This window comes from Lepus europaeus, chromosome 7, assembly GCF_033115175.1.
Source record: "Lepus europaeus isolate LE1 chromosome 7, mLepTim1.pri, whole genome shotgun sequence".
Taxonomy (NCBI): domain Eukaryota; kingdom Metazoa; phylum Chordata; class Mammalia; order Lagomorpha; family Leporidae; genus Lepus; species Lepus europaeus.
This window is the reverse complement of record NC_084833.1, coordinates 6,986,881-7,008,873: the sequence shown is the minus strand read 5'-3', so window position 1 is coordinate 7,008,873 and position 21,993 is coordinate 6,986,881. Positions and strand designations below refer to the sequence as shown.

The 21,993-nt window shown below is 65.4% G+C and overlaps 3 protein-coding genes across 6 annotated transcripts; 2 read left to right on the top strand and 1 right to left on the bottom strand.

Annotated features, from left to right (window-relative positions):
* The first annotated feature begins 911 nt into the window (after positions 1–911).
* On the top strand, positions 912–9,092 carry ESRRA (estrogen related receptor alpha). Of its 4 annotated transcripts, none has more exons than XM_062195906.1 (7): positions 912–1,015; positions 2,292–2,628; positions 5,353–5,469; positions 5,836–5,964; positions 6,645–6,812; positions 6,912–7,181; positions 8,069–9,092. In XM_062195906.1, exons 2-7 carry the CDS (start codon positions 2,304–2,306, stop codon positions 8,326–8,328), a joined length of 1,269 nt encoding a protein of 422 aa, XP_062051890.1. In that variant the 5' UTR covers positions 912–1,015; positions 2,292–2,303; the 3' UTR covers positions 8,329–9,092. The 4 variants fall into 4 exon arrangements, with proteins under 4 accessions (XP_062051890.1, XP_062051891.1, XP_062051892.1 ...); XM_062195907.1 differs by lacking the exon at positions 912–1,015 and adding an exon at positions 1,170–1,536; XM_062195908.1 differs by lacking the exon at positions 912–1,015 and adding an exon at positions 1,554–1,637.
* On the bottom strand, positions 9,035–9,807 carry TRMT112 (tRNA methyltransferase activator subunit 11-2). Its single transcript, XM_062195909.1, has 4 exons — positions 9,683–9,807; positions 9,508–9,609; positions 9,327–9,416; positions 9,035–9,258 (listed from the first exon to the last, which is right to left on the bottom strand). Exons 1-4 carry the CDS (start codon positions 9,758–9,760, stop codon positions 9,151–9,153), a joined length of 378 nt encoding a protein of 125 aa, XP_062051893.1. The 5' UTR covers positions 9,761–9,807; the 3' UTR covers positions 9,035–9,150.
* A 398-nt stretch (positions 9,808–10,205) lies between these two features.
* Positions 10,206–12,389, top strand: PRDX5 (peroxiredoxin 5). Its single transcript, XM_062197796.1, has 6 exons — positions 10,206–10,413; positions 11,332–11,466; positions 11,685–11,816; positions 11,890–11,928; positions 12,006–12,067; positions 12,149–12,389. The coding sequence occupies exons 1-6, from the start codon at positions 10,234–10,236 to the stop codon at positions 12,252–12,254; spliced, it is 654 nt and encodes a 217-aa protein (XP_062053780.1). The 5' UTR covers positions 10,206–10,233; the 3' UTR covers positions 12,255–12,389.
* The last annotated feature ends 9,604 nt before the right edge of the window (positions 12,390–21,993 follow it).

The window sequence follows — 21,993 nt, the reverse complement described above, 5'->3', positions numbered from 1 at the left end:
CCGCCGTCTCAGGAGGGGCGGCCCGCCCCCGCCCGCGCGCCCCTGCCCTCCCCAGACCCCGGAGGTGTAGACCTCGAGCCCGAAAGCAATAAAAGAGTCTGCATGTGCGTGAGCCAGAGCGTGGGAGCCGCGGGAGGCGGACGCACGTGGCCCCGCCCCTCCCCGTGACCTTCACTCGGTCACCGCAGTGACCTTGAGCTGTCGCCGACCGCGTCCTAACGGCCCTGCCTTCCCGGGACTCGCAATCCGGGGCGCCCCGCGCGTCTGAGGTCGGCTTCTCCCGCCCTGGGCCACGCAGCTTGGTGGGGACTCCGCGGCTGCGGCTCAAGCGCCCGTGGGTGTCGTCTTGGGGGAAGGGGAGAGACAGGGGCAGCGCCTCCCCCTTGCAGGGGGAGCTGTAGGCCCCGCCCCTCATCCATATGCAGATATCCCGGGCTCCCGCTCGCCCCACCCTCTCATTTTCATACGCTTGCCCCGCCCCTGCGGCCACTGAGCGACCTCGCCCGCCCCTCTCGCGTACAGCGAGCCCCGCCCCCTCCGTGACGAACGCGCGCTCCCGGCCCCACCCTCTCTGGGTTCTGCTCCCAGCGCCCCGCCGCGCCTCCGGCCCCGCCTTGTGACGGTCGCGTACGCAAGCGCGCGGCTGCGGGGCGTGACCTGCGCGAAGGCCCGCCCCCTGGCAGGGCAGGCTCCGCCCTGATTCCGCCGGGCACGCAGGCGCCACCCGCCCCGCTCGTCTGATTAGCATAGCGCGCCGGGCCCCGCCCCCTGCTTTGCATGCGCACGGCCGGCCCCGCCCCCGCTGTCAGCTGGAGGAAGCGGAGTAGGAAGCGGCCGCGATGTCCTTTTGTGTCCTACAAGCAGCCAGCGGCGCCGCCGAGTGAGGGGACGCGGCGCGGCGGGGCGGCGCGGCCCGCGGAGGCGACGGAGGAGGGGCCGCCGCAGCCCCCGGCTCACCCCGCCGCTCCGGCCGCTCGGCCCCCATGCCTGCCCGCCCGCCCTGCCGGAGCCCCAGGTCCGGGGGCGGAGGGGAGCGCTGCTGCGGGGGTGGGCGGGCGGGGCGCGGGGGCCATGTGCGAGCGGGGCGGGGAGGCGGCCGGGGGGCGGGCTCCTGGCCGGCCCGGGTCACGGCCGGGACTGGTCCGGAGCCAGACGGGGTCAGGGTCCGGGCGGGATCCGCGTCCGGGTCCTGGGGGGCCGGCCTGGGCCGGGGTCTGGCTCGTTGCTTGGGCTGCGGGTGCTGGCTCGGGCCGGGCCTGGGCCCCGGTCCAGCCCCGGGGCAGGTCCAATCCGGCACCGGAGCGGGCCGGGGAGGCAGATGGGGAGGGTTCTCGGTCTGGGAAGGGGCTCGGAGGACCACGTGGGGGCGCTCGAAGGGGCTCGGGCCACCCTCCGCTCTGGGTCAAAGGTCGCCGCACCGGCCGGGGCGGACTTCTTCCTCTTCGGTTCTCCCCGTTTACTTCCTGATAACCTGATAGAGGTCCCCCGCGGGCGGAGGGGGAGGGGAGGCGAGCAACTTGAGGCAACTTCGCAGAGGTGTGCGCGGGGTGGGGGGCTGGCGCCCCGCGAGGCGGCCGCGCGTGCCCGGCCGGGGATCTGGGACTGGGCGTGCTGGCGCAGGAGGGCCCGGGTGTCAGGTGCGAGGCTCTGTGCGACCCTGCGGGCCTGGGGAGAGCGGGTGGGCGCCGGCAGGGGCTCTAACCTGCAGTGGGAGTTTGTTCCGCGGGCAGCGTGCCTGCAGGGAGAGAGGGAGAGCCCGAGCGAGGGCTGGGGTTTGGGGAGGGCCAGGTGTGAGTGTCAAAGTCCCTGGTGTGGGCACGTTGGGGCCACCTGGGGACCCAGGTGGGTGGGAGGGTGTGGCCCCGAGTGTGAGCAGGACACCTGCCCGTGGGCCGGTGCCCCTGGGAGGGCTCCTTTGAATGGAGGGGCCCAGATGACGGCCGAGCACGAGGTCCCCTGGACATCAGGGTGCCTGGTGGTTCCCCTGGGGGCTGAGGCTGTCCTGCTCCCGGCCTGGGGGGAGCAGGGGGCGTCCAAGCTCCTCCCAGCCTCCCAGGAGTGAGTCCTGCTGTCAGTTATTGGCCCTGGGGGCACTGGAGTCTCTTCCCATGGCAACACCTGGGGGCACCCTCTCTTCATGGGCAGCCCTGCCTTGGACTCTGTCCCCCGTCTCTCCCGCCATGGGGCCTGGGAGCCTGGCCTCGGGCTCAGGGTTGGGCAGCCCATCCCCAACACCCACCCCCCACCCAGGTTCCAGTGCCTTCCGCGGCCTGACAAGTGTCTCCCTGCAGGTGACCAGCGCCATGTCCAGCCAGGTGGTGGGCATTGAGCCTCTCTACATCAAGGCAGAGCCAGCCAGCCCCGACAGTCCAAAGGGTTCCTCGGAGACTGAGCCCGAGCCCCCCGTGACCCTGGCCCCTGGGCCAGCCCCTGCCCGCTGCCTCCCAGGCCACAAGGAGGAGGAGGATGGGGAGGGGGCCGGGCCTGGCGAGCAGAGTGGGGGCAAGCTGGTGCTCAGCTCCCTCCCCAAGCGCCTGTGCCTGGTGTGCGGGGATGTGGCCTCCGGCTACCACTATGGCGTGGCGTCCTGCGAGGCCTGCAAAGCCTTCTTCAAGAGGACCATCCAGGGTGAGCCCCCCCTTTGCCCTTTGCCCTGCTCCCTGTGGGTGTCATGGGGCCCCTGCCTGCAGCTTCTAGGGTAGCCCCCCTAGAAGTGAATTGCAGGTGGATTGGGGTGGGGCGGGAGACAAGACGCGGGGGCTCCTGGGTTCTGGGTGCTGTAAGCCCCTCATCTTTCCCGGGGGTTCCCCAGATCCCAAGGTGGCCCCTGCATGTCCCCAAACTTTGTTCTTGCTCCTGGTGGCCGCGGACTCTGCCCAGAGAGGGTCATGGCCCCCCTGCTTTGCATTTCCCCAAAGCTGTCCCGAGCCCGGGCAGGCTCTTGGAAAGACCGCTAGGCATCCGTGTGCTAGGAAGTCGTTGATTTTTATCCTCACGTCCGAGTTCAGGGGGTGAGCGAGGCGCGGACGTCAGTGGGTTGTTGTTTTTGTTTTTATATAACTATGGTGACTCTGGAGATAACGTAAAACACAACAAAGCCCGCTTGGGCTGCGGGCTGCTGCACGTTCTCATGACGTCACCGCACCCCACCGCACCCCCCCCCCCCGCCTCCTGGTGTCAGCCGGTGTCGCGCCTGAGGTGCAGATGGGCTTTTGTGTCTTTTTCATGTCTCACAGGTAGAAAAGAGCAGAACCAGGATTTTTTTTCCCTAAGATTTATTTATCTGAAAGTAGAAAGAAAGAGATCTTTCATCCGCTGGTTCACACCCCTGTCCCCAAGTGTCCCCAGTAGCCAGGGCTGGGCCAGGCCTGGAACTGTAACCCAGTCTCCCATGTGGGTGGCAGGGACCCAAGCACTTGAGCCCGTAGTTGGGCGTGAGGAGGAAGCTGGGTCAGAAGCAGAGGCAGGGCCTGTCCCCAGGAACTCCGCTCCGGGCCGCACGTTTCCCAAACCCCAGCCTCGCTGCTGCGCCACAGCACCGCCCCGGAACCAGGATTTGAACTTGGGTCAGTGTCGGTGCCTGGCGGCCACCCCTGCCTCCTGCCACTGACTGGACTTTGGACGGCTGGCTATGCCATGGCAGCAAGTTTTGTTTTGCCTTGGTGGAAAAGCACTGGTCTCCAACTCCATGCTGCCTGGTGGCTCAGAGGAGCGGCGAGCCCGCAGGCCCAGGCCCGGTGTCTCCCTTGGTTCTGTGTTGCCTGCCGACAGGTGTCTGTCGTGTGCCCGCTCTTGGGGCTGTGACCCTGCCAGATGCTCTAGCTGCCTTTGCAGAGTGGAATCGTCTGGTTTTACTGGGTGCAGGGATAGGGCAAGGTTGCACAGTGGTTAGCAGTCACACCTGGGCTGGCCCAGGCAGCCCCTAGAAGCCGTGGTAGTTCACCAACCCAGCCTTTTGCTGCTCGGGCGAGTGTCCTAGGTCCTGGGGACACAGTAGGGACCGAGGCAGGGAGACAAGAACAATGACTTGCACGGAATTGTCCTGGGAGGTCTGTGGTATGTGCTGGAAGGGGAGGCGCAAGGTGTGTGCCAAAGGACTGGGCTGGTTCTGTGATCTGGAGGGCTTCCCCGAGGAGGTGTCTTGACCCGAGGGCAGCAGCCCGAGCAGGGCTAAGAGAAAGCCCATCGTGGGGAGAAATGGGCCGACGGCGTGGTGGCTGCTCGTGCCGTCGCGTCCTGCGGTAACCCGTGAGGCTGGGCGTGCCGCCAGCACCCACTGCGTCCCAGGCTGTGGCCAGTGCTGGGGAGCCGGGGCCCGGCAAGGAGTTCCGATGGAGCATATTAGATTGCGCTGGCGGCCAGAGCGGGGCTCAGAGGCCAGGAGCTGTGTGCAGAGGGACATCGCCGCGGCAGGGCCTCAGGGGTGCAGAGGTGTGGGGGCTCCAGACAGGACGCAGCTGTCCCGAGGACACAGGCGAAGGCGTTGAGGTCGCGCAGGCCCTGTAGCCCAAGGGAGCACCTGGCTGGACTTGGAGGGTTTGAGCCGAGGGAGCCTGTGCAGGCGGCACTCAGAATTCAAGTCTATCACAGGCTCGTTCTGAAGCTGAGAATTCCGTGTGCCCACGAAGGACGCTCTAGAAGCCCACGTGGGCCTCGGCAGACACGAGGTTTCCCGCCCCGGAACAGCCTCCCCGTGCCTGTGCTGTTCAGTGGAGACAGCGGGGGGGAGGCGCTGTGACCAGGGCTGGGGTCAAGGGTGGGAGTAGATGGCATTGGACCCTACAGTCCACCCAGGCTGGCCCGTGGGCCCGCTGTGGGGCGTGGGGGAATCAGACGGCACAGGCTTTTGCCCGAGCGGCCGGACAGGCTGAGGGCGCGGCGCCGAGTGCCCCGGAGGACCCATTAGGAGGCGGCTGGATGCGAGTGGGGAGTCTGGGGCCAATGGAGTCTGCATATGGGGCGGCACTGGGGTTCTTCGGTGGGAGGTGCAGGGAGATGCCCGAGGTGGCCAGGGAGGTGGCAGGAGAGGGGGCGACCTGGGCGTCCCAGAGGCGCAGAGAGAGGGCGGCAGTGTCTCCAGGAGGGGGAGATCCGAGGCGTCGGGGGCTTCTTTCTGGCCAAGCGAGCTGAGGCCTGAGTGGACCATTGCACTTAGCCACGCAGAGGTGACCGTGAGAAGCCGCAGGGCCGCAGGCTGCGAGGTGTGGCTTGCCCCCGCCTCTCCCCTGGCCCCTGCTCACGCACCCCAGACCTCTGCCGGCCCCGGGGCGAGTCAGGGCTGTCCCACTTGTCAACCGGGCCGGCGTGGGCCTGGGGAGGCGGCCACTGGAGCCCACTGCCTCTTCCCGGCAGGAAGCATCGAGTACAGCTGTCCGGCCTCCAACGAGTGCGAGATCACCAAGCGGAGACGCAAGGCCTGCCAGGCCTGCCGCTTCACCAAGTGCCTGCGGGTGGGCATGCTCAAGGAGGGTGAGTGCCACGGGGCCCCGGGCGGGGGGGGGGCGGGGGGGGAGGGGGGGGGAGGGAGGGGCGGGGAGGGGTGGGGGCGGGGAGGGGCGGGGAGGGGGGCGGGGCCCCGGGCGGGGGGGGAGGGGAGGGAGGGAGGGGTGGGGGCGGGGAGGGGCGGGGAGGGGGCGGGGCCCCGGGCGGGCGGGGGCGGGGGCGGGGCGGGGGCGGGGCGGGGGAGGGGAGGGGTGGGGGCGGGGAGGGGAGGGGTGGGGGCGGGGGGGAGGGGAGGGGGAGGGGAGGGGAGGGGTGGGGGCGGGGAGGGGGAGGGGAGGGGCACGCGAGCCGCCCCAGCCCCCGCTCACCGCTCGCCCTGCTGTGCCATCCAAGGAGTGCGCCTGGACCGCGTCCGGGGCGGGCGACAGAAGTACAAGCGGCGACCAGAGGTGGACCCACTGCCCTTCCCCGGCCCCTTCCCCGCCGGCCCCCTGGCTGTAGCTGGAGGCCCCCGGAAGACAGGTGAGAACACCCTGGGTCCGCAGCGCTCCGGGCCGGGCTGGGGCAGACTCGGGAAGCATCTCCCTGCAGCGTGGCGATTCTCTTGGGCGCTGGGACCAGACCTCAGTTATTTACTTCCCCACTTCCCCAAGAAGTGTTTGTGCAAGTGCGCCTCTCTGCACCAGGCACCGAGTGGAATGGCTGAAAACTGAGAAAGGTTTAAAGATTTATTTATTTATTTGGAAGGCAGACTTACAGAGAGAGCAGAGATAGAGACACATTGTATCCGCTGGTTCACTCTCCAAATGGCCACAACAGCCAGGGCTGGGCCAGGCCAGAGCCAGGAGCCAGGAGCTTCATCCAGGTCTCCCATGTGGGTGCAAGGGCTCGAGCACTTGGGCCATCCTCCACTGCTTTCCCAGGCACATTAGCAGGGAGCTGGATCAGAAGTGGAGCAGCTGGGATTCGAACTGGTGTCTGTGAGGGATGCTGGCTTCTCAGGCAGTGGCTTAACCCTCTGTGCCATGGCGCCGGCCCCCGGAAAAAGGCTTTCTACCACTCCGAGACTGTCCCCCTGTGGCGCTTTCTGCCTGGCTGGCCGCTGGCGTTTGCGGAAGGCCACGGGCAGACCCTGGGCAGATGCCCGTGAGGCCTGCGGGCTGGGAGGGCGCCTCATTCTAGTCTTTGCACCGCTGCCGCAGCCCCAGTGAACGCGCTCGTGTCTCACCTGCTGGTGGTGGAGCCCGAGAAGTTGTATGCCATGCCTGACCCGGCGGGCCCCGACGGACACCTCCCGGCCGTGGCGACCCTCTGCGACCTCTTTGACCGGGAGATCGTGGTCACCATCAGCTGGGCCAAGAGCATCCCAGGTAAAGGGCCTCGGTAGCCCGGGGCTGCCCGCAGCGGGCCAGGCCTCGCCCGGCCTTGGTGCGCTCGCTCAGCCCGGCCTGCCGCCCTCTGCCCTCCAGGCTTCTCGTCGTTGTCGCTGTCTGATCAGATGTCCGTGCTGCAGAGCGTGTGGATGGAGGTCCTGGTGCTGGGTGTGGCCCAGCGCTCACTGCCATTGCAGGACGAGCTCGCTTTCGCAGAGGACCTGGTCCTGGACGAGGAGGGGGCACGGGCAGCTGGCCTGGGGGAGCTGGGGGCAGCCCTGCTGCAGCTGGTCAGGCGACTGCAGGCGCTGCGGCTGGAGCGAGAGGAGTACGTCCTGCTGAAGGCCCTGGCTCTCGCCAACTCAGGTGAGCGTCCAGGGCAGCCCTGCCCGGTCCACGAGGCCCTGCGGTTTATTCTTCCCACAGGCAGGGGGAGAGAAGCAGCTCCCACCCGCTGGTTCGCACCTTTGACTGGGGCCCCGGGCACCAGCTGGGCATGCGAGCCTTCTCGCACGTGGACGGTGGGGCCGTGAGCGCACTGAGCTGCCCGCGCTGCCTCCCAGCTCTGCTGGCGGGAAGCAGGAGGCAGGGGCTGGGACCGCCAGCGAGCCGGGCACCTTCAGTGCTAGGCTTCCTCCGGTTCTTTCTAAGGATTTATTTATATTTTTGAAATGCTGGGAGAGACAGAGAGACAGAGAGAGACAGGTCTTCCATCCACTGGTTCACTCTCCAAATGGCTGCAACAGCCAGAGCTGAGCCAATCCGAAGCCAGGAGCTTTCTCTGGGCCCCCAACATGGGCGTAGGGGCCCAAGGACCCTGGCCATCTTCTGCTTTCCCAGGCCACAGCAGGGAGCTGGATGGGAAGTGGAGCAGCCGGGACTCGAACAGGCACCCACACGGGATGCCGGCGCTGCAGGTGGCGGCTTTACCTGCTGTGCCACAGCGCCGGCCCCTTCCTCCGGTCCTATGTGGGTGGCGGCACAGTCCCAGTTTGCAGCACGGGGATCCGAGGCTTACGGAGCAATGGTGACTCGCTCAGTCACAGAACACACCAAGGGCAGGCCTTGACGTGACACAGGATTCTGAGCCGTGTGTCAAGTTCAGTGGGGGAGACAGGAGGCGGCTGGGGTGCCCCGGCTCAGGGGCAGCCGTGAGTGATGCTCCCATCAGCCAGTGCGAGTCTGGCCCCTCCTCGACGCGCCCGGGCGTCTGCGGCCACGGCCCGAGCGTCAGCTGTCCCCTCTCCTTGCAGACTCTGTCCACATTGAGGACGCCGAGGCCGTGGAGCAGCTCCGAGAAGCCCTGCACGAGGCCCTGCTGGAGTACGAAGCCGGCCGGGCTGGCCCGGGAGGGGGCGCCGAGCGGCGGCGGGCCGGCAGGCTGCTGCTCACGCTCCCACTCCTCCGCCAGACCGCGGGCAAAGTGCTGGCCCACTTCTACGGGGTGAAGCTGGAGGGCAAGGTGCCCATGCATAAGTTGTTCTTGGAGATGCTCGAGGCCATGATGGACTAAGGCTAGGGATGGGACGGGTTGGGGTGCTGGCGGGACCTGCCCGGCATGGGGTCAGCCCCGAGGGGGCAGAGCTGGGGTCTGGGCAGTGCCACAGCCTGCTGGCAGGGCCGGGGCAGTGCCATCAGCCCCTGGGAGCAGACCCCACACCCTCCCCTCCCCCTCCTAGGGGGTGTCGGAAGCTGGGAACGTGTGCGCCCAGGCTTTGGGCACAGAGCTGCCCCTTGCAAGCCATAACGAGCCCCCAGGCCGAGGGGGCCTTGCGGAAGCCATAGGGGGCCGCCGGGGCTCGGGGGCAGATGCTGATCTCAGGGAGGGAAGGGGATGGAGGCCACAGGCTCCCAGTGGGTGACGCTTCTGCTGCTGCTTAGTCCACCCCTCTCCTGAGCAGAGGGGCCCGGGAGAGCAAAGGCCCTGCCCCCTCGCTCCTCTCCTCATCTGCATTGGGCATTCGTGCCCCCCTTGAAGCAATAACTCCCAGCAGGCTCCAGCCCCTGGACCCCTGGGGTGGCCAGGCCCCCCCCCCCAGCTCCTGCGCCTCCTCAGGGGGCAGGGACAGCACCGCCTCTGTGCCCTGCAGAGCAATAACACTATATTTATTTTTGGGTTTGGCCAGGGAGGCGCAGGGGCCTGGGGCAGGCCGGGGCCCAGAGCCCGCGGCTGTACAGAGACTCTATTTTAATGTATATTTGCTGCAAAGAAAAACCGCTTTTGGTTTTGAACCTTTAATGAGAAAAAAATATATATATACGACGGAGCGCAAGCCACCGCGCGTGCCGTGTGTCACTGGGGGAGGGGCCGGATCTGCCCGGAGGGCGGCGGCGGTCAGCTCTCGCTCTCCTCGTCGCTCAGCAGCATGTTGGGGATCCCGCGGCTGATGGGGAACAGCCGTCCGGACTCCGGGCACTGCAGCGTGCCCTCCAACACCTCCACCTGCGGGCGGGAGGCGCGGCTCAGCGGGGGCGGCGCGGGGCGGGGCGGGGGCGCGCGCGGGCTGTCACCTCCAGCAGCACGTGGTGCATCTTGCGCAGGAACGCCTCGTCGCACTCGTAGCCCTCGACCGGCTCCGTGGGCACCTCCGCCAGGTGCAGCTGCGGGCGAGAGGCCGGCGTCAGCCCCCGGCTCGCCGACCCCGCCTCGGCCGCCCACCCCCGGGGTCCGCGCGGCGCGGCCGGGGCTCACGGTGTTGGCCGCCTCCAGGAGCGCCGCCCACTCCACTTTGGGGATCATCCGCGCCACGAAGGTGGGGTTGAACTCCACAGGGTTGATGCGCACCTCGGTGGCCTGCGGGGCAGAGAGGGTCAGTCGGGCAGGGGCGGGAGCCGCGCGCAGGGGCCGGAGGCCGCCCTGCCCGTACCTGCAGGCGCAGGGGGAAGCCGCGGGGCCCCACCCCCCGCACGTGGGAGCTCAGCAGGTTGTGGGTGAGCAGCTTCATGTCGCCGCCGGCGCGCTCGCCAGGCCGGAACCGGAAGACCTGCCGCTCCGCTCGCGCCACTTCCGGGGCGGCCCCGGCGGGCCGGAAGTGGCGAAGGTGCGGGCGCTTCCCGCGTTCGCCGGAACGGGCGGTGTGTGGGAGACCCGGACGGGTCACGCGCTGGCGCCGCAAGCTCCTCGAACAAGGGATGCGAGTGGGTGCTGGCGCGGCTGCTGCACGCGTGTGGCTGCTCCACGCGTTCCTCACACGGCGTCTCCCCGCCCGTAAACCACGCCTCCTCAAGTGCCGATGAGCGAAGCCCCGCCCCCAATGCAAATAAGCCTGGCGTCCCGGAAGCCCACGCCTGCGCGGTGGAGGCGGCTCGCCGGGGGCGGGGCGCAGCAGCTGCCCCGCCCATCGCGGTCACATGGCCACGGCCCCGCCCACTCCCCCGCCCCCACCGAGGGGCGGGGCTGCTGCGGCCGTGAGAGGGCATGGGACTGGCCGGGCTGTGCGTCCTGGGACATCGAGCGGGCTCGGTGCTCTCGGGTGCGGTCGTCCGCGAGTGTGCGGCGGCGGCGGCGGCGGCTGCAAGACGGCGACTTGGAGCGGGGCGTGCGCGCTGTGGAACCCGCAGTTTCAGCGGCGCCACAGTAGTCATGGCTCCGATCAAGGTGACCGCCCCTGGCCCCACGTCTCCCCAAGGGCGCCCCCGGCACGCTCGTCTGGGGTGTCGCCGCCTTTCCTTCCCTTGGGTTCCCTCGGAGACCCCTCCCCTCCTCCCCGCCGCCCTAGAGTCCCTGCCACCTGCGCCTTGTCCCCTCTCCGGACCCCTGGCTGCCCGCTGCTCTCGCTGGTTCCAGGGGCCTGGTGTCCAGTTGCCTGGGACCGCCCCGAGCCTGCGGCGCCGCGCCGTTCTGGGGGAGCTGACCCCATGGCCTCCCCCCCACCCAGCCATCTCCATTGCCCCAGGGCCTCCCCTCCTCGTGTCCCCCACGCCTTTGCGATGGTGCTGGGCCCCCCGCACCCCGCCTTGGCCAAGAGCCCGGTGGTGCCCCGGGCCCCCTCCAGGGCGATGCCCACTCTTCTGCCTGCATTCTCCACGCGTCTTCAGGACCCAGCCCCAGCCCCTGCCCTGAGGGCCCCTCCTTTGGGCCCCTGAGACGCGGGGGACTCTTGCTCCCCTCTGTCCACCTCCTCTGGGCCCTGGACACCCGCACGCACTCCCAGGCACACTTCCTTTCTTATCCACACTCCTGCCCTGCCTGCTGGGGCCTCCCCTCCACCCCCAAATGCAGCGCTCTTCTCTTAGCCCACCCTTTCCTGCGACCCACGGCCACACTGGGGAGCCTCTCCCTTTCTCCGTTGTCACCCGTGGGCCCTTGGAAGGAGCAGGGCTACCTTGAGACCTGGAGGGTGGGGGCCAGGCAGGAACCGTTGGTAACTGATGGGACTGGACTTTCTTGCCGGGCAAGGACTGTGTCCTGAGTCACCCGGCCCTCCGGCTCCTTGGGAACGTCTCTCTCCCCCCCGGCTCTGGGTGGCCGCCCCGCCCCGGCTTCTCCCCCACTTACCCGGAGCCTCCTCTCTAGGTGGGGGACGCCCTGCCCTCCGTGGAGGTGTTTGAAGGGGAGCCGGGGAACAAGGTGAACCTGGCCGAGCTGTTTAAGGGCAAGAAGGGTGTGCTGTTTGGAGTCCCCGGGGCGTTCACCCCCGGCTGCTCCAAGGTGAGACCCCCCCCCGCCCCCCCCTGCTTCGGCGGGTCCTGGGTAGTCCTGAGCCTGCTGGCTCGGTGACTGGTCTGGGAGGGACCTGGGGCCTTGGCTAAGTGAGACACAGTTCACAGCCCTGACCACAGGACAAGTCGGGCTCTGAGCTTCCTAGTGGCCCAGGCAAAAGGGGAGGCCGGTGGAGCTGACCCCTTTGCGCACCTGTCTCCTCGCAGACTCACCTGCCGGGGTTTGTGGAGCAGGCTGAGGCGCTGAGGGCCAAAGGGGTGCAGGTGCTGGCGTGTCTGAGCGTCAACGACGTCTTCGTCATGGGCCAGTGGGGACGCGCCCACCAGGCCCAAGGCAAGGTTCGGAGTGGGGCCTGCGGGGGCGGGGCCCGGGAGTGGGTTTTCTCCTCACCTGTGCCTTCTGCCGTCTCAGGTCCGGCTTCTGGCTGACCCCACCGGGGCCTTTGGGAAGGTGAGTGTGTCCCGCGGGGCAGGTTCTCGTGGGACGCAGGCCTCCCCCGGGGATCCTGACGCTGTCTCTTCTCTCAGGAGACAGACCTGTTACTCGACGATTCCTTGGTGTCGCTCTTTGGGAACCGACGGCTCAAGAGGTGAAGGGGGGGAGGGCCCGGGTGGGCTCCTGGGGGTGGGCCCCAGCACAGCCCCTGCTCACGCGGTGGCCCCCACCACAGGTTCTCCATGTTGGTAGAGGACGGCGTGGTGAAGGCGCTGAACGTGGAACCCGACGGCACCGGCCTCACCTGCAGCCTGGCCCCCAACATCTTCTCGCAGCTCTGAAGGCCCAGCCCAGGCCTCCCTCTCCCCTTTCCTACCCGCGTGCCGGACGCCGGGCAGATCTGGTCTCGCCCAGCCTCAGCTGGGGTCTCCCACTGGAACCTCGGCCGGATTTCTACAATAAACACTTCCGGTTCACGTCCGCCTCCTTGGTTTGGGAACGCAGCTCCACCGTGGGCCTTGGCACTGTCGGAGCCGTGGGCGGCGGGCGGGGGCTGAAGGGGAGAGTCTGGGGGTTCCTGACAGCGTCTGGAAGCTGGGGTGCAGCCAGTGGTGCGGGGTGCGGGGAGGCACGGCCAGGGAAGCCTGCAGGCACACGCCCGGGTGGCCGCGGACTTGGCGCACACCATGACCTTTTACATGATCTCTGGCTGCTGCTGGCTGAATCCCAGGCTGGGCACCCCAGGGCAGGACCCTTGGCCTTGGTCACCCCTGCCCCCCACCCCGCCCCAGCCCCAGTAGCAGGGTGGGGGGCTCTTCCATCAGTGGAGACAGCGCTGGTCCAACAGGGCCCCTGGGGGGAGGAGTCTGGGTGGGTGTGAAGCCAGGAGCCAGGGACACCAGCAGGGTTTCGCGGCTGGGGGCGGTAGCTGTGTGCAGGCCCTGGGAAGCCACAGGCAGGGTGCAGGCTGCAGTGGAGCGGCCCCTGGGGTTTAGGTGTTGAGGGCAGGAGCTGCTGCAGCTGTGAGGAGCCACTCTGCTCGGAGAGCCCCGCTGGAGCAGGTCGGTTGGCCTGGGCTGTGCTGGCCTCTGCTTGCTGTGGACCCTGTGGGTGCCAGGCCCCACGGAGTAGCCCCTGCCTGCTGGTGCTGGAGAGCTCAGCCCCCCGCCCCCGCGCTGCCATAGCCGGCTGGGGCAGAGAGGTCAGGTGCAGGCCTCTTAGAGGCTGTGGGAATGGTGCAGGGAGGGGAGGGGGGAGCGCAGCGGGGCGGGGTGGCTGGCGAGGGAGGGGGAGGGAAGGCTGGAGGGCCCTGGGGCCAGTGCAGGACTTGCACAGGACGGTCACATTCCTACGTGCCACCCCCTCCCCCCAGGCCTCGGGTGGTCAGTGCAAGTGCGGAGGCTGTGGTTACGCAGGTGGCTGTGGAGGGGCGGCCTCAGCGCCTGGGTCCTGCCCACTGAACTTTGACCCTGTGGTTCTCGCACACCCGGCCACCTCTCCTCCTCCCCTTGCTAAACTCTCATTGCAGCGCAGGCCTGGACAGCATGTGGTTGCAAAAGTGAGGAAACGGGTGGAGCTGCACACAGGGCGCCTGTGAGCCCAGCCTCTGCGCCCCTCCCTCGTCCTGCCACCTGTGCCGCCCCCGCCTCCCACCAGCAGGGGAGCCCCCTCTCTGTCACTCCCCACTCCCTGTCCTCCATTCTGGGGCTCTCACCTGAGCCGACTGAGGCCCAGGGAGGCCTCGGAGACGAAGTGGCCCCTCCAGGGTCTGTTGCCACTGGCTGGACCACTAGGCAAGGGTGGGGGGCTTCCAGGGCCTGAGTGGTCCCTCAGGGCAGCCCAGTGTGGGGGAGTGGGTTTGGCTGCTGAGCCCACGGCTCGGTTTGCACTGAGGGGAGCGCCTGGGCCTGGCCCTGGGAGCTGCTCCCCTCCGGCCTCCTGGCCCAGGACAGCCACAAGCAAACAGCACCAGCCCAGCAAATTCTGCAGGCAGGACAGGACAGGCTTCCGCCTGGGGACCAGGGAGGCCTGGGCTGCACCTGCAGGGCTCTGGGCGTGGCTTCCTGGTGTCCCTGGTGATCGAAGTGTCCACATTTCAAAACCAAACAACAAGCCCCACACCTGTCGTCAGCGTCTCTGGTGCTGACGCCGTGGCGTGCCCGGGGCTGGCCGCGCGCGAGGACACGGGTCTGCTTCGTGCAGCTCCCAGGGTCAAGGCGCCCATGGTGGGTGAGGACCTTCCTGCTGTGTTGCCCTGTGGCAGTGGGCACGAGGGCCACAGGAACCTACCCCCGCAGTACTGACGCCAGCGCATTCACAGAGACCTGAGCGCCTCCCATTGGGCCGCTCTTCCCAAGGCTGGGGCTCTGGGGAAGACAGCACAGCCCCTGCCCCGGGAAGCCTCTCCCATCGCGGAGCGGGCAATGGGCCTTGGCCGGGGAGACGCTGGTGGGGCCGCGGAACTTCGGTCACTGCCAGCTTCCTGCTAGCGCCCACCCTGGGAGGCAGCGGATGATCTCCAGGGCTTTGAGCCCCTGCCACCCACCCGGGAGACCCAGATGGCGCTCCTGGCTTCAGGCTGGCGTGGCTCCGGCTGTCGTGGGCATTTGGGGACTTGAACCAGTGGATGGAAGATCTCTGGCTCTCTGTCGCCCTGTCTCTCTGCCTCTCAAATAAACAAGAACAGGACAAAGACTAATTGTTAATATAACGTTTAGAACTGAACGGTTGTTAAGTGGAATCGCGTGTGTGCCCCTTGGGCTGCCCCCCCCCCCCCCCGTGCTGCACAAGTCAGTAAACAGCGGCTCGAAGCAGCACACGTGTGCACACGCGTACCCATCCCAGCATGCACCAGAACCCCCGGGCAAACCCGAACCACAGCTGCTCTGGGTCTCTGAGTGCTTAGACCCGCTGCTCCTGGGGGGTTTCGAGAACCCCCTGCAGTCCATCCGGGAGCTCCAGAGGGGCCTGCCCCTGTCGAGGCTCGAGGTTCCGTGTTCCTGACCCCCCGGGCCTCATCTTAAAAGTGAGGTTGTGCTGGCCGACGAGACATTGGTGAGACGCATTGGCTCCAGCACCTGGCACGTGTAAGTGCTCAAGAACCTCTTCTTCTTCTTCTTCTTCTTCTTCTTCTTCTTCTTCTTCTTCTTCTTCTTCTTCTTCTTCTTCTTCTTCTTCTTCTTCCTCTTCCTCTTCCTCTTCCTCTTCCTCTTCCTCTTCCTCCTCTTCCTCCTCTTCCTCTTCCTCTTCTTTTTCTTCTTCTTCATTTATTTATTTGTATGAAAGGCAGAGTTACAGAGAGGGAGAGAGAGAGAGAGAGAGAGTTCTTCCAGTCTTCCATCCGTTGGTTCACTCCCCACTGGCTGCAACAGCCAGGGCTGGGCCAGACTGAAGCCAGGAGGCCGGAGCTCCCTCCAAGTCTCCCACGGGGGTGCAGGGGCCCTAGCACTTGGGCCGTCCTCTCCTGCTTTCCCAGGTGCATTAGCAGGAAGCCCGATCAGAAGTGGAGCAGCCATCGGGGACATGCACCAGTGCCCATATGGGATGCTGGCACTGCAGACGGCGGCTTTTGGCACTGACCCCTCTTTTTTAAATAAAAGGAACCCCTGTTCCCCACCATGCAGTCTGCATGTCTGCAGAGCAGGAGCTGGGAGTGAGGACAGAGGTCAGATCCCCATCCTGTCATTAATGACGCTTGTGACTTCCTCTCTGGTCCTCAGTGTCTACATCAGTGTAATGGGAGAATGACCTTTCTTTCTTTTTCTTTCTTTTTTTTTTATTTTAAAGATTTATTTATTTACTTGAGAGGCATAGTTACAGACAGAGAGAGAAGTCTTCCATCCACTGGTTCACTCCCCAACTGGCTGCAACAGCCGGAGCTGGGCCGATCTGAAGCCAGGAGCCAGGAGCTTCTTCCATTTCTCCCACACAGGTGCAGGGGCCCAATCACTTGCTTTACTGCTTTCTCAGGTCATCAGCAAGGAGCTGAATTGGAAGTGGAGCAACTGAGATTTGAACCGGCGCCCGTATGGGATGCCAGCCCCACAGGCAGATGCTTAATCTATTACGCTACAGCGCCGACCCTGAGAATGACCTTTCTTATCCACTGCCCTCAGGGGTCTCCCCATGTTGTCTGGAGCCTGGACAGTGTCGGGGGCGAGAAGACAGCATTGAGGGGAACCTTTGCCAGGCCCAGAGACTCCAACCTGGGCTGGGAGAAGGAGCAGGTTGCCGGGTCCTGGCTTCCTCTGGCTGCAGGATCGGGGGCATGGGAGGCTCCAGGCCCCGCAGAGAGCACTAAGGTTGGGGTCTGGCCATGCTGGCATGGAGGACGGCTGTGGGCGGAGAGACGCCTGCACGCCTGCAGCTGCTGGGGAGGCCCAGGGAACGCCTGTGCGCACTCACAGACTCCGGGCATGAACAGGTGCGCACAGCGTCACCCTGCTGTCACGCAAGGGCTCTCGAGGTGTTCCTGAAAAGCAGAATTAGCGAGAAGCTTATTTTGGGGCCGATGTCGTGGTGCAGTGGTTAAGCTGCCACTTGCGGCACCCACATTCTTTACCAAAGTGCCAGTTCTTGTCCCCACTGCTCGGTTTCCGGTCACCTGCCTGGGAAAGCAGTGGCTGCTGACCCAAGTACTCGGGTGCCTGCCGCCTACGTGGGAGAGAACCAGTGGATGGAAGATTCTCTCTCTCTGTAGCTCTGCTTCTCAAATAGATAAATACATCTGAATAAAATAAGATCAGTATTGTTTACAAGTAAATTATTCCATTAAAAAAGATTTATTTATTTGAATTTAGAGCATGAGAGAGAGAGCCCACCTGCTGGTTCACTCCCCAAATGACTGCAGCAGCCAGGACAGGAAGAGGCTGGAGCCAGGAGCCAGGGCTCGAATTCCTGGGCCACCCTCCCCGGTCCTCCCAGACCACCAGGAGGGGGCTGGTTCAGAAGGGGAGCGGCCGGGACTCAAACCAGCACCCATTATGGGATGCCAGCCCGCAGGTGGCAGCTTTACCTGCTATACCACAATACCAGTCCCCCAACTGTATCTAATATATATATATATATATATGATTTATTTTTATTTATTTGAAAGGCAGAATTACAGAGAGAGAGAGAAAGAGACAGATCATTCTTCCATCTGCTCGTTCACTCCTCAAATGGCTGCAACAGCCAGGGCTGTGCCAGGCCAAAGCCAGGAGCCAGGAGCTTCTTTCATGTCTCCCACGCGGGTGCAGGGGCCCAAGCACTTGGTCATCTTCTGCTGCCTTCCCAGGTGCATTAGCAGGGAGCTGGGTCAGAAGTGGAGCAGCCGGATTTTGAAACGGTCGGCATTGCAGATGGTAGCTTAACCTGCTACACCATGACACCGACACCCCCAACTGTATTTTTAAAGATTTACTTATGTATTTATTGAAAAGGCAGGGTGAGAGAGAGAGAGAGAGAGAGAGAGAGAGAGAGAAAACCTTCTATTTGCTGGTTCACTCCCCCAAATGGCTGCAATGGCCAGGACTGGACCAAGCCAAAGTCAGGAGACAGGAAATTCATCCAGGTCTCCTGCAAGGGTGCAGGGGCCCAAGCACTTGGCCATCTTCTGCTGCTCCCCAGGTTCGTTATCCAGGAGCTGGATCAGAACCGGGGCAGCCCCGCTGGAGCTGGCGCTCACGTGGAAGCCGGTGTTGCAGGTTAGCCCCCTGCGCCATGGTGCTGGCTCCTGGCCGGCTGTATTTTAAGGTTTCCTGGAAGCCGCCGTGCAGTAACAGTTCCCCTTCCCCATAGCAGGTGAGTCCCGGGCCTCTGGTGGATGCCTTGTGTGCACCACATTTCTTCCTAGACAGGTGCAGTGTATAAATCAGGCAGGTTCAGAGGTTAACAACAGTAACTGGCAATAAAATGGAGCAATTAGAACAACACCCGGAGCTGCAGTAAAATCGCCAACATCCCTGCTCCTGTGCCTGGGGCCGTTATTACATGGAGTGAGGCCGCGGAGCCCGCGCTGTGTTCAGGGTGCACCCAAGATGGCGCCTCTGAGCGGTGGGCGGGCAGCGCCTCTGTGGACGGGTGCGGAACCGAACCAAGGGGTGACCCCCGGCCCGGGCGGGACGGAGTGGAGAGCCCGTGGAGCCACTCAGAAAGGCACACGATGGGAAACGTATGGGCTGCTTCCTTCTAGAATTTTCCGGGTCGCTGAAGCGGCAGCCTCAGGTCAGGGGCGTCCGTGGAATCTCCCTTCTCCTTGCAGTCATGGGACACAACCACGTCGCGTGGGCGCCACAGTGCAGGGGAGGCCGGGGGCTGCTGAGCTCGCGCCCGGCTGCTGTGTAACACGGAGACCAGGAGTTCTGTCACCAGAGGAGAGGGAGGGAGGAAGGACGCCGGACGGACAGACGCGCAGGGTGCGCCACACGGGGCTGCGGGGCCTGAACAGGACACGGCTCCCGACTCCGCCCTGCGGATGGCACAGAGAGGCGGGAACTCTCCGCACCGTGGTTGTCTGGGGCAGGGCCTCTGGGAGCTCCTGGGTCACGGGCCCTGTGACCTCAGAAGGTGGTGCTGACCACAGGCTGCTTAGAGAAGCCCGAGCAGGGGACGCGCTGCGGCGCGGCCGGAGACGCCCGCACGCCCATTTTGCAGTTTTAGTTCAAGTCCCAGCGCCTCTGCTTCCCATCCAGCTCCCTGCGAATGCTCCGGGGAAGGCAGTGACAATGGCCCGAGTGCTTGGGTCCCTGCACCCACGTGGGACACCCGGATGGAGTTCCAGGCTCCTGGCGTTGGCCTGGTCCAGCCCTGGCTGTTGTGGCCATTTGGGGAGTGAACCAGCAGATGGAAGATCTCTCTTCCTCTGTCTCTCCCCGGACCCCACCACTCTGCCCTTCAAATAAATCGATAAGCAAATCTTTAAAAATCAACAAAAGCCCAGTGGGCTCTCTCCCGCCACTGCCGCCCCCCGCCCCCCGCCCCCGTGTCGGCGCCTGACCCTGAGGCTCGGGAGCCAGGAGCCGGAAGAAAGCTGTTTCCATCCCAGGAAGCCGGGGTCGGGTGAATGGCGGGGCCACCTCGGAGACAGGAACGTCGGGGACTCCGTGGCCTCCAGGAAGTGGGGTCCCCTCCCTGCTTTCCCCGTCAGCTTTGGAGGGGGCAGGCGTGGACTGCCCCAGGTCCCTGTGGGTCCTGGTGTCCCCAATGGCCTCTTTTTTTTTTTTTTTTTTTGACAGGCAGAGTGGACAGTGAGAGAGACAGAGAGAAAGGTCTTCCTTTGTTGTTGGTTCACCCTCCAATGGCCGCTGCGGCCGGCGCACCGCGCTGATCCGAAGCCAGGAGCCAGGTGCTTCTCCTGGTCTCCCATGGGGTGCAGGGCCCAAGCACTTGGGCCATCCTCCACTGCACTCCCGGGCCATAGCAGAGAGCTGGCCTGGAAGAGGGGCAACCGGGACAGGATCGGTGCCCCGACCGGGACTAGAACCCGGTGTGCCGGCGCTACAGGAGAAGGATTAGCCTAGTGAGCCGCGGCGCCGGCCTCCAGTGGCCTCTTGCCAGGCCTCCGTGCCCTTTTCCTGCGACCTCCACCTCCACAGTCACCCCAGCCCCTGGCCTGTGGGTCCCACTTCAGCCCCCAGGTGATGTTCACCGCCCACAGGGCCCCGCCCTCCCCCAAGTCAGCCGCTTTTCCTGAGGACAGCGGGGCCTGGTTCCCGGTCCCTTCTCCGAGCTAGTCCACGTGTGGACCCTGTTCAGCGGCACCAAAGAAAGATTTTTCCAACTGACACACAATTCCAGTTTCACAAAATCTACCCCTTAAAAGTGCGCAATTCAAGGACTGCACTGTGGCATAGCAGGCTAAGCCACTGCCTGCAGCACTGGCGTCCCATGTGGGTGTTGGTTCGAGTCCCGGCTGTTCTACTTCTGATCTAGCTCCTCGCTAATGTGCCTGAGATAGCCGTGGAGGATGGCCCAAGTCCCTGGCCCCTGCACCTGCGTGGGAGACCCAGAAGAAGCTCCTGGCTCCTGGCTTCGGCCTGGCTCAGTCCTGGTCATTGCGGCCATTTTGGGGAGCTGGCCCTCGTGTGGGTGCTGGCGTCGCAGGTGGAGGCTGAGCCGGCAGGTTCCTCTGTCGGCTGAGCAGAGCTGGCGCACGTCGGGGGTCGGCGCTGCTGTGGTCTGAGCACGGTGAGCACCCCTGGAACTCATGTTGAAGCAGGCGGTACTGAGGGCGGCGCCTTCAAGCAGTCTTTGGCAGGGGGCGTTCGGCAGAGTGGCTGACACCCGTGGGGCGCCCGCATCCCGCGTTGGAGGGGCTGGTTCCAGTCCAGGCTCTGCTTCTGAGCCCAGTGTCCTGCTGACCACAGCCCGGGGGCAGCCCAAGAATGTGCGTCCCTGCCACCCATGTGGGAGACCCGGACTGCATTCCTGGCCCCTGGCTCCGGCCTGGCACGGCCCTGGCTGCTGTGGGCTTCTAGGGAGTGAACCGGAATACGGATGATCTCTGTCCGTCTCTTCGTCTTTCTCTCGTGTCTCCCGGCCTTCCAAGTAAGACAGGAAGTTATTTTTAATTAACAAAGGTGACTAGGGCTACGCTCTGAATCCATTTCTGCAATGCAGGGTTAATGAGTTAGTGAGAGGAGAGGTTTGGCGTAAACACCAGTTTGGCTGAGCCTCTGGGGGCACTCCCTGCCTTGGTTTCTTTCAAAGATTTATTTATTCGATTGAAAGGCAGAGCGACAGGGAGACGAGAGGGAGAGAGAGAGAGAGAGAGAGAGAGAGAGAGAGAGAGAATCTTCCATCTGCTGATTTACAGCCAGGTTGGGCCAGGCTGAAGCCAGGAGCCGGGGGCTCCACCCTGGCCTCCCACACGGGTGCGGGATCCGCCAGCCGTCTTCCCAGGTGCATTGAGAGGAGCTGGCCTCAGACCGGAGCAGCTGGGCCTCATCAGTGCTGTGACACGGGACACAGGCATGGCAAGCCGTGGCCTAACCTGCTAAGGCCACACCGCCAGCTGCACACACACACCCCACCCCCCACCGCCGGTCTCTTTCCCAGCTTCCTGCGGAATCCGCCAGCAAGAAGACCCCCACCACACGCGGCCCCCGACCCTGGATCAGAGCTGAGATGCAAAGCAAACCTCTCCCTCACAAATGGCCCGCCTGTGGCAGTGGCCGAGGGACCGAGGCGGCCGTGTCCAGCGCGCAGGGGTCCCGCACCCCCAGGGGCCTCTCGGCCACGTGCACTGCCTCCCCTCTCTGAGCCAGGCGGTCTCCCCTCAATGCACTCACGGTCTAGTGCAGGGGCGAGGGCAGTGGCTGGGGTGGAATCACAGGGCACCCCGCCCACCACTCCGCCTGCCCCCGTGGGCTGCGGGAGGGAGTGAGTGCCTTCTCGCTTCGGCTGAGTAGCCGCGACCCGGTGACCGGAGGCGGGAAGGGTGTTCCAGGAGGCGGGAACAGCCTGCACGAGGGCCCAAAGGCGAGGAGGCTGAGTGAGGACAGAGACGGGGCCGCGGCTGCGCCTTCGCCCGGCTGGGCTCCCGTGGCGGACGGTGCGTGTCTGGGCCGGCTCGGGACACGTGGATCCGTTTCAGTTCCTCCCGGGCTTCTACTGTGGTGCGTGTTCCCACAGGCCCGAGTGCGGGGTGGAAGCCTCTGGGGTATCTCGGGGCCGGGAACTGCCGCCGGGGGAGGCCGCCTGGGCTGGGGGCCACGTCTGTGCTCGCGCCGGTCCGGCCTGAGCTCTGTCTTCTGCATCTATTTTCCCAGGTGTAGAGGTTGTGTGAGGCTGGGTCTTGCCTTGCTGGGCAGTTGGGGGCCAGGCTCCGGCCTTGCTGTCCCCAGGCAGCCATGGGGTTGGCTGGGAGCAGTGGTGGGGGGTGAAGGTGGGGGAGGGGGTTCAGGGCCCAGGGGGCTCCCCGAGCCCGAGGACTGGGGTTTACCCTCAGCTGCCGCCATGACCCCGTTGCCCTTGGACTCTGTTTCCCCATCTCAGAACTGGAATTCGTCTCTTTAAGCACTAATGCGGCTGCCTTCCGTGAGCTGGCTCCACCGCGTCCAGGCTGTGTGGCCTTGAGCAAGGGCTTAGCCCCTCTTCACG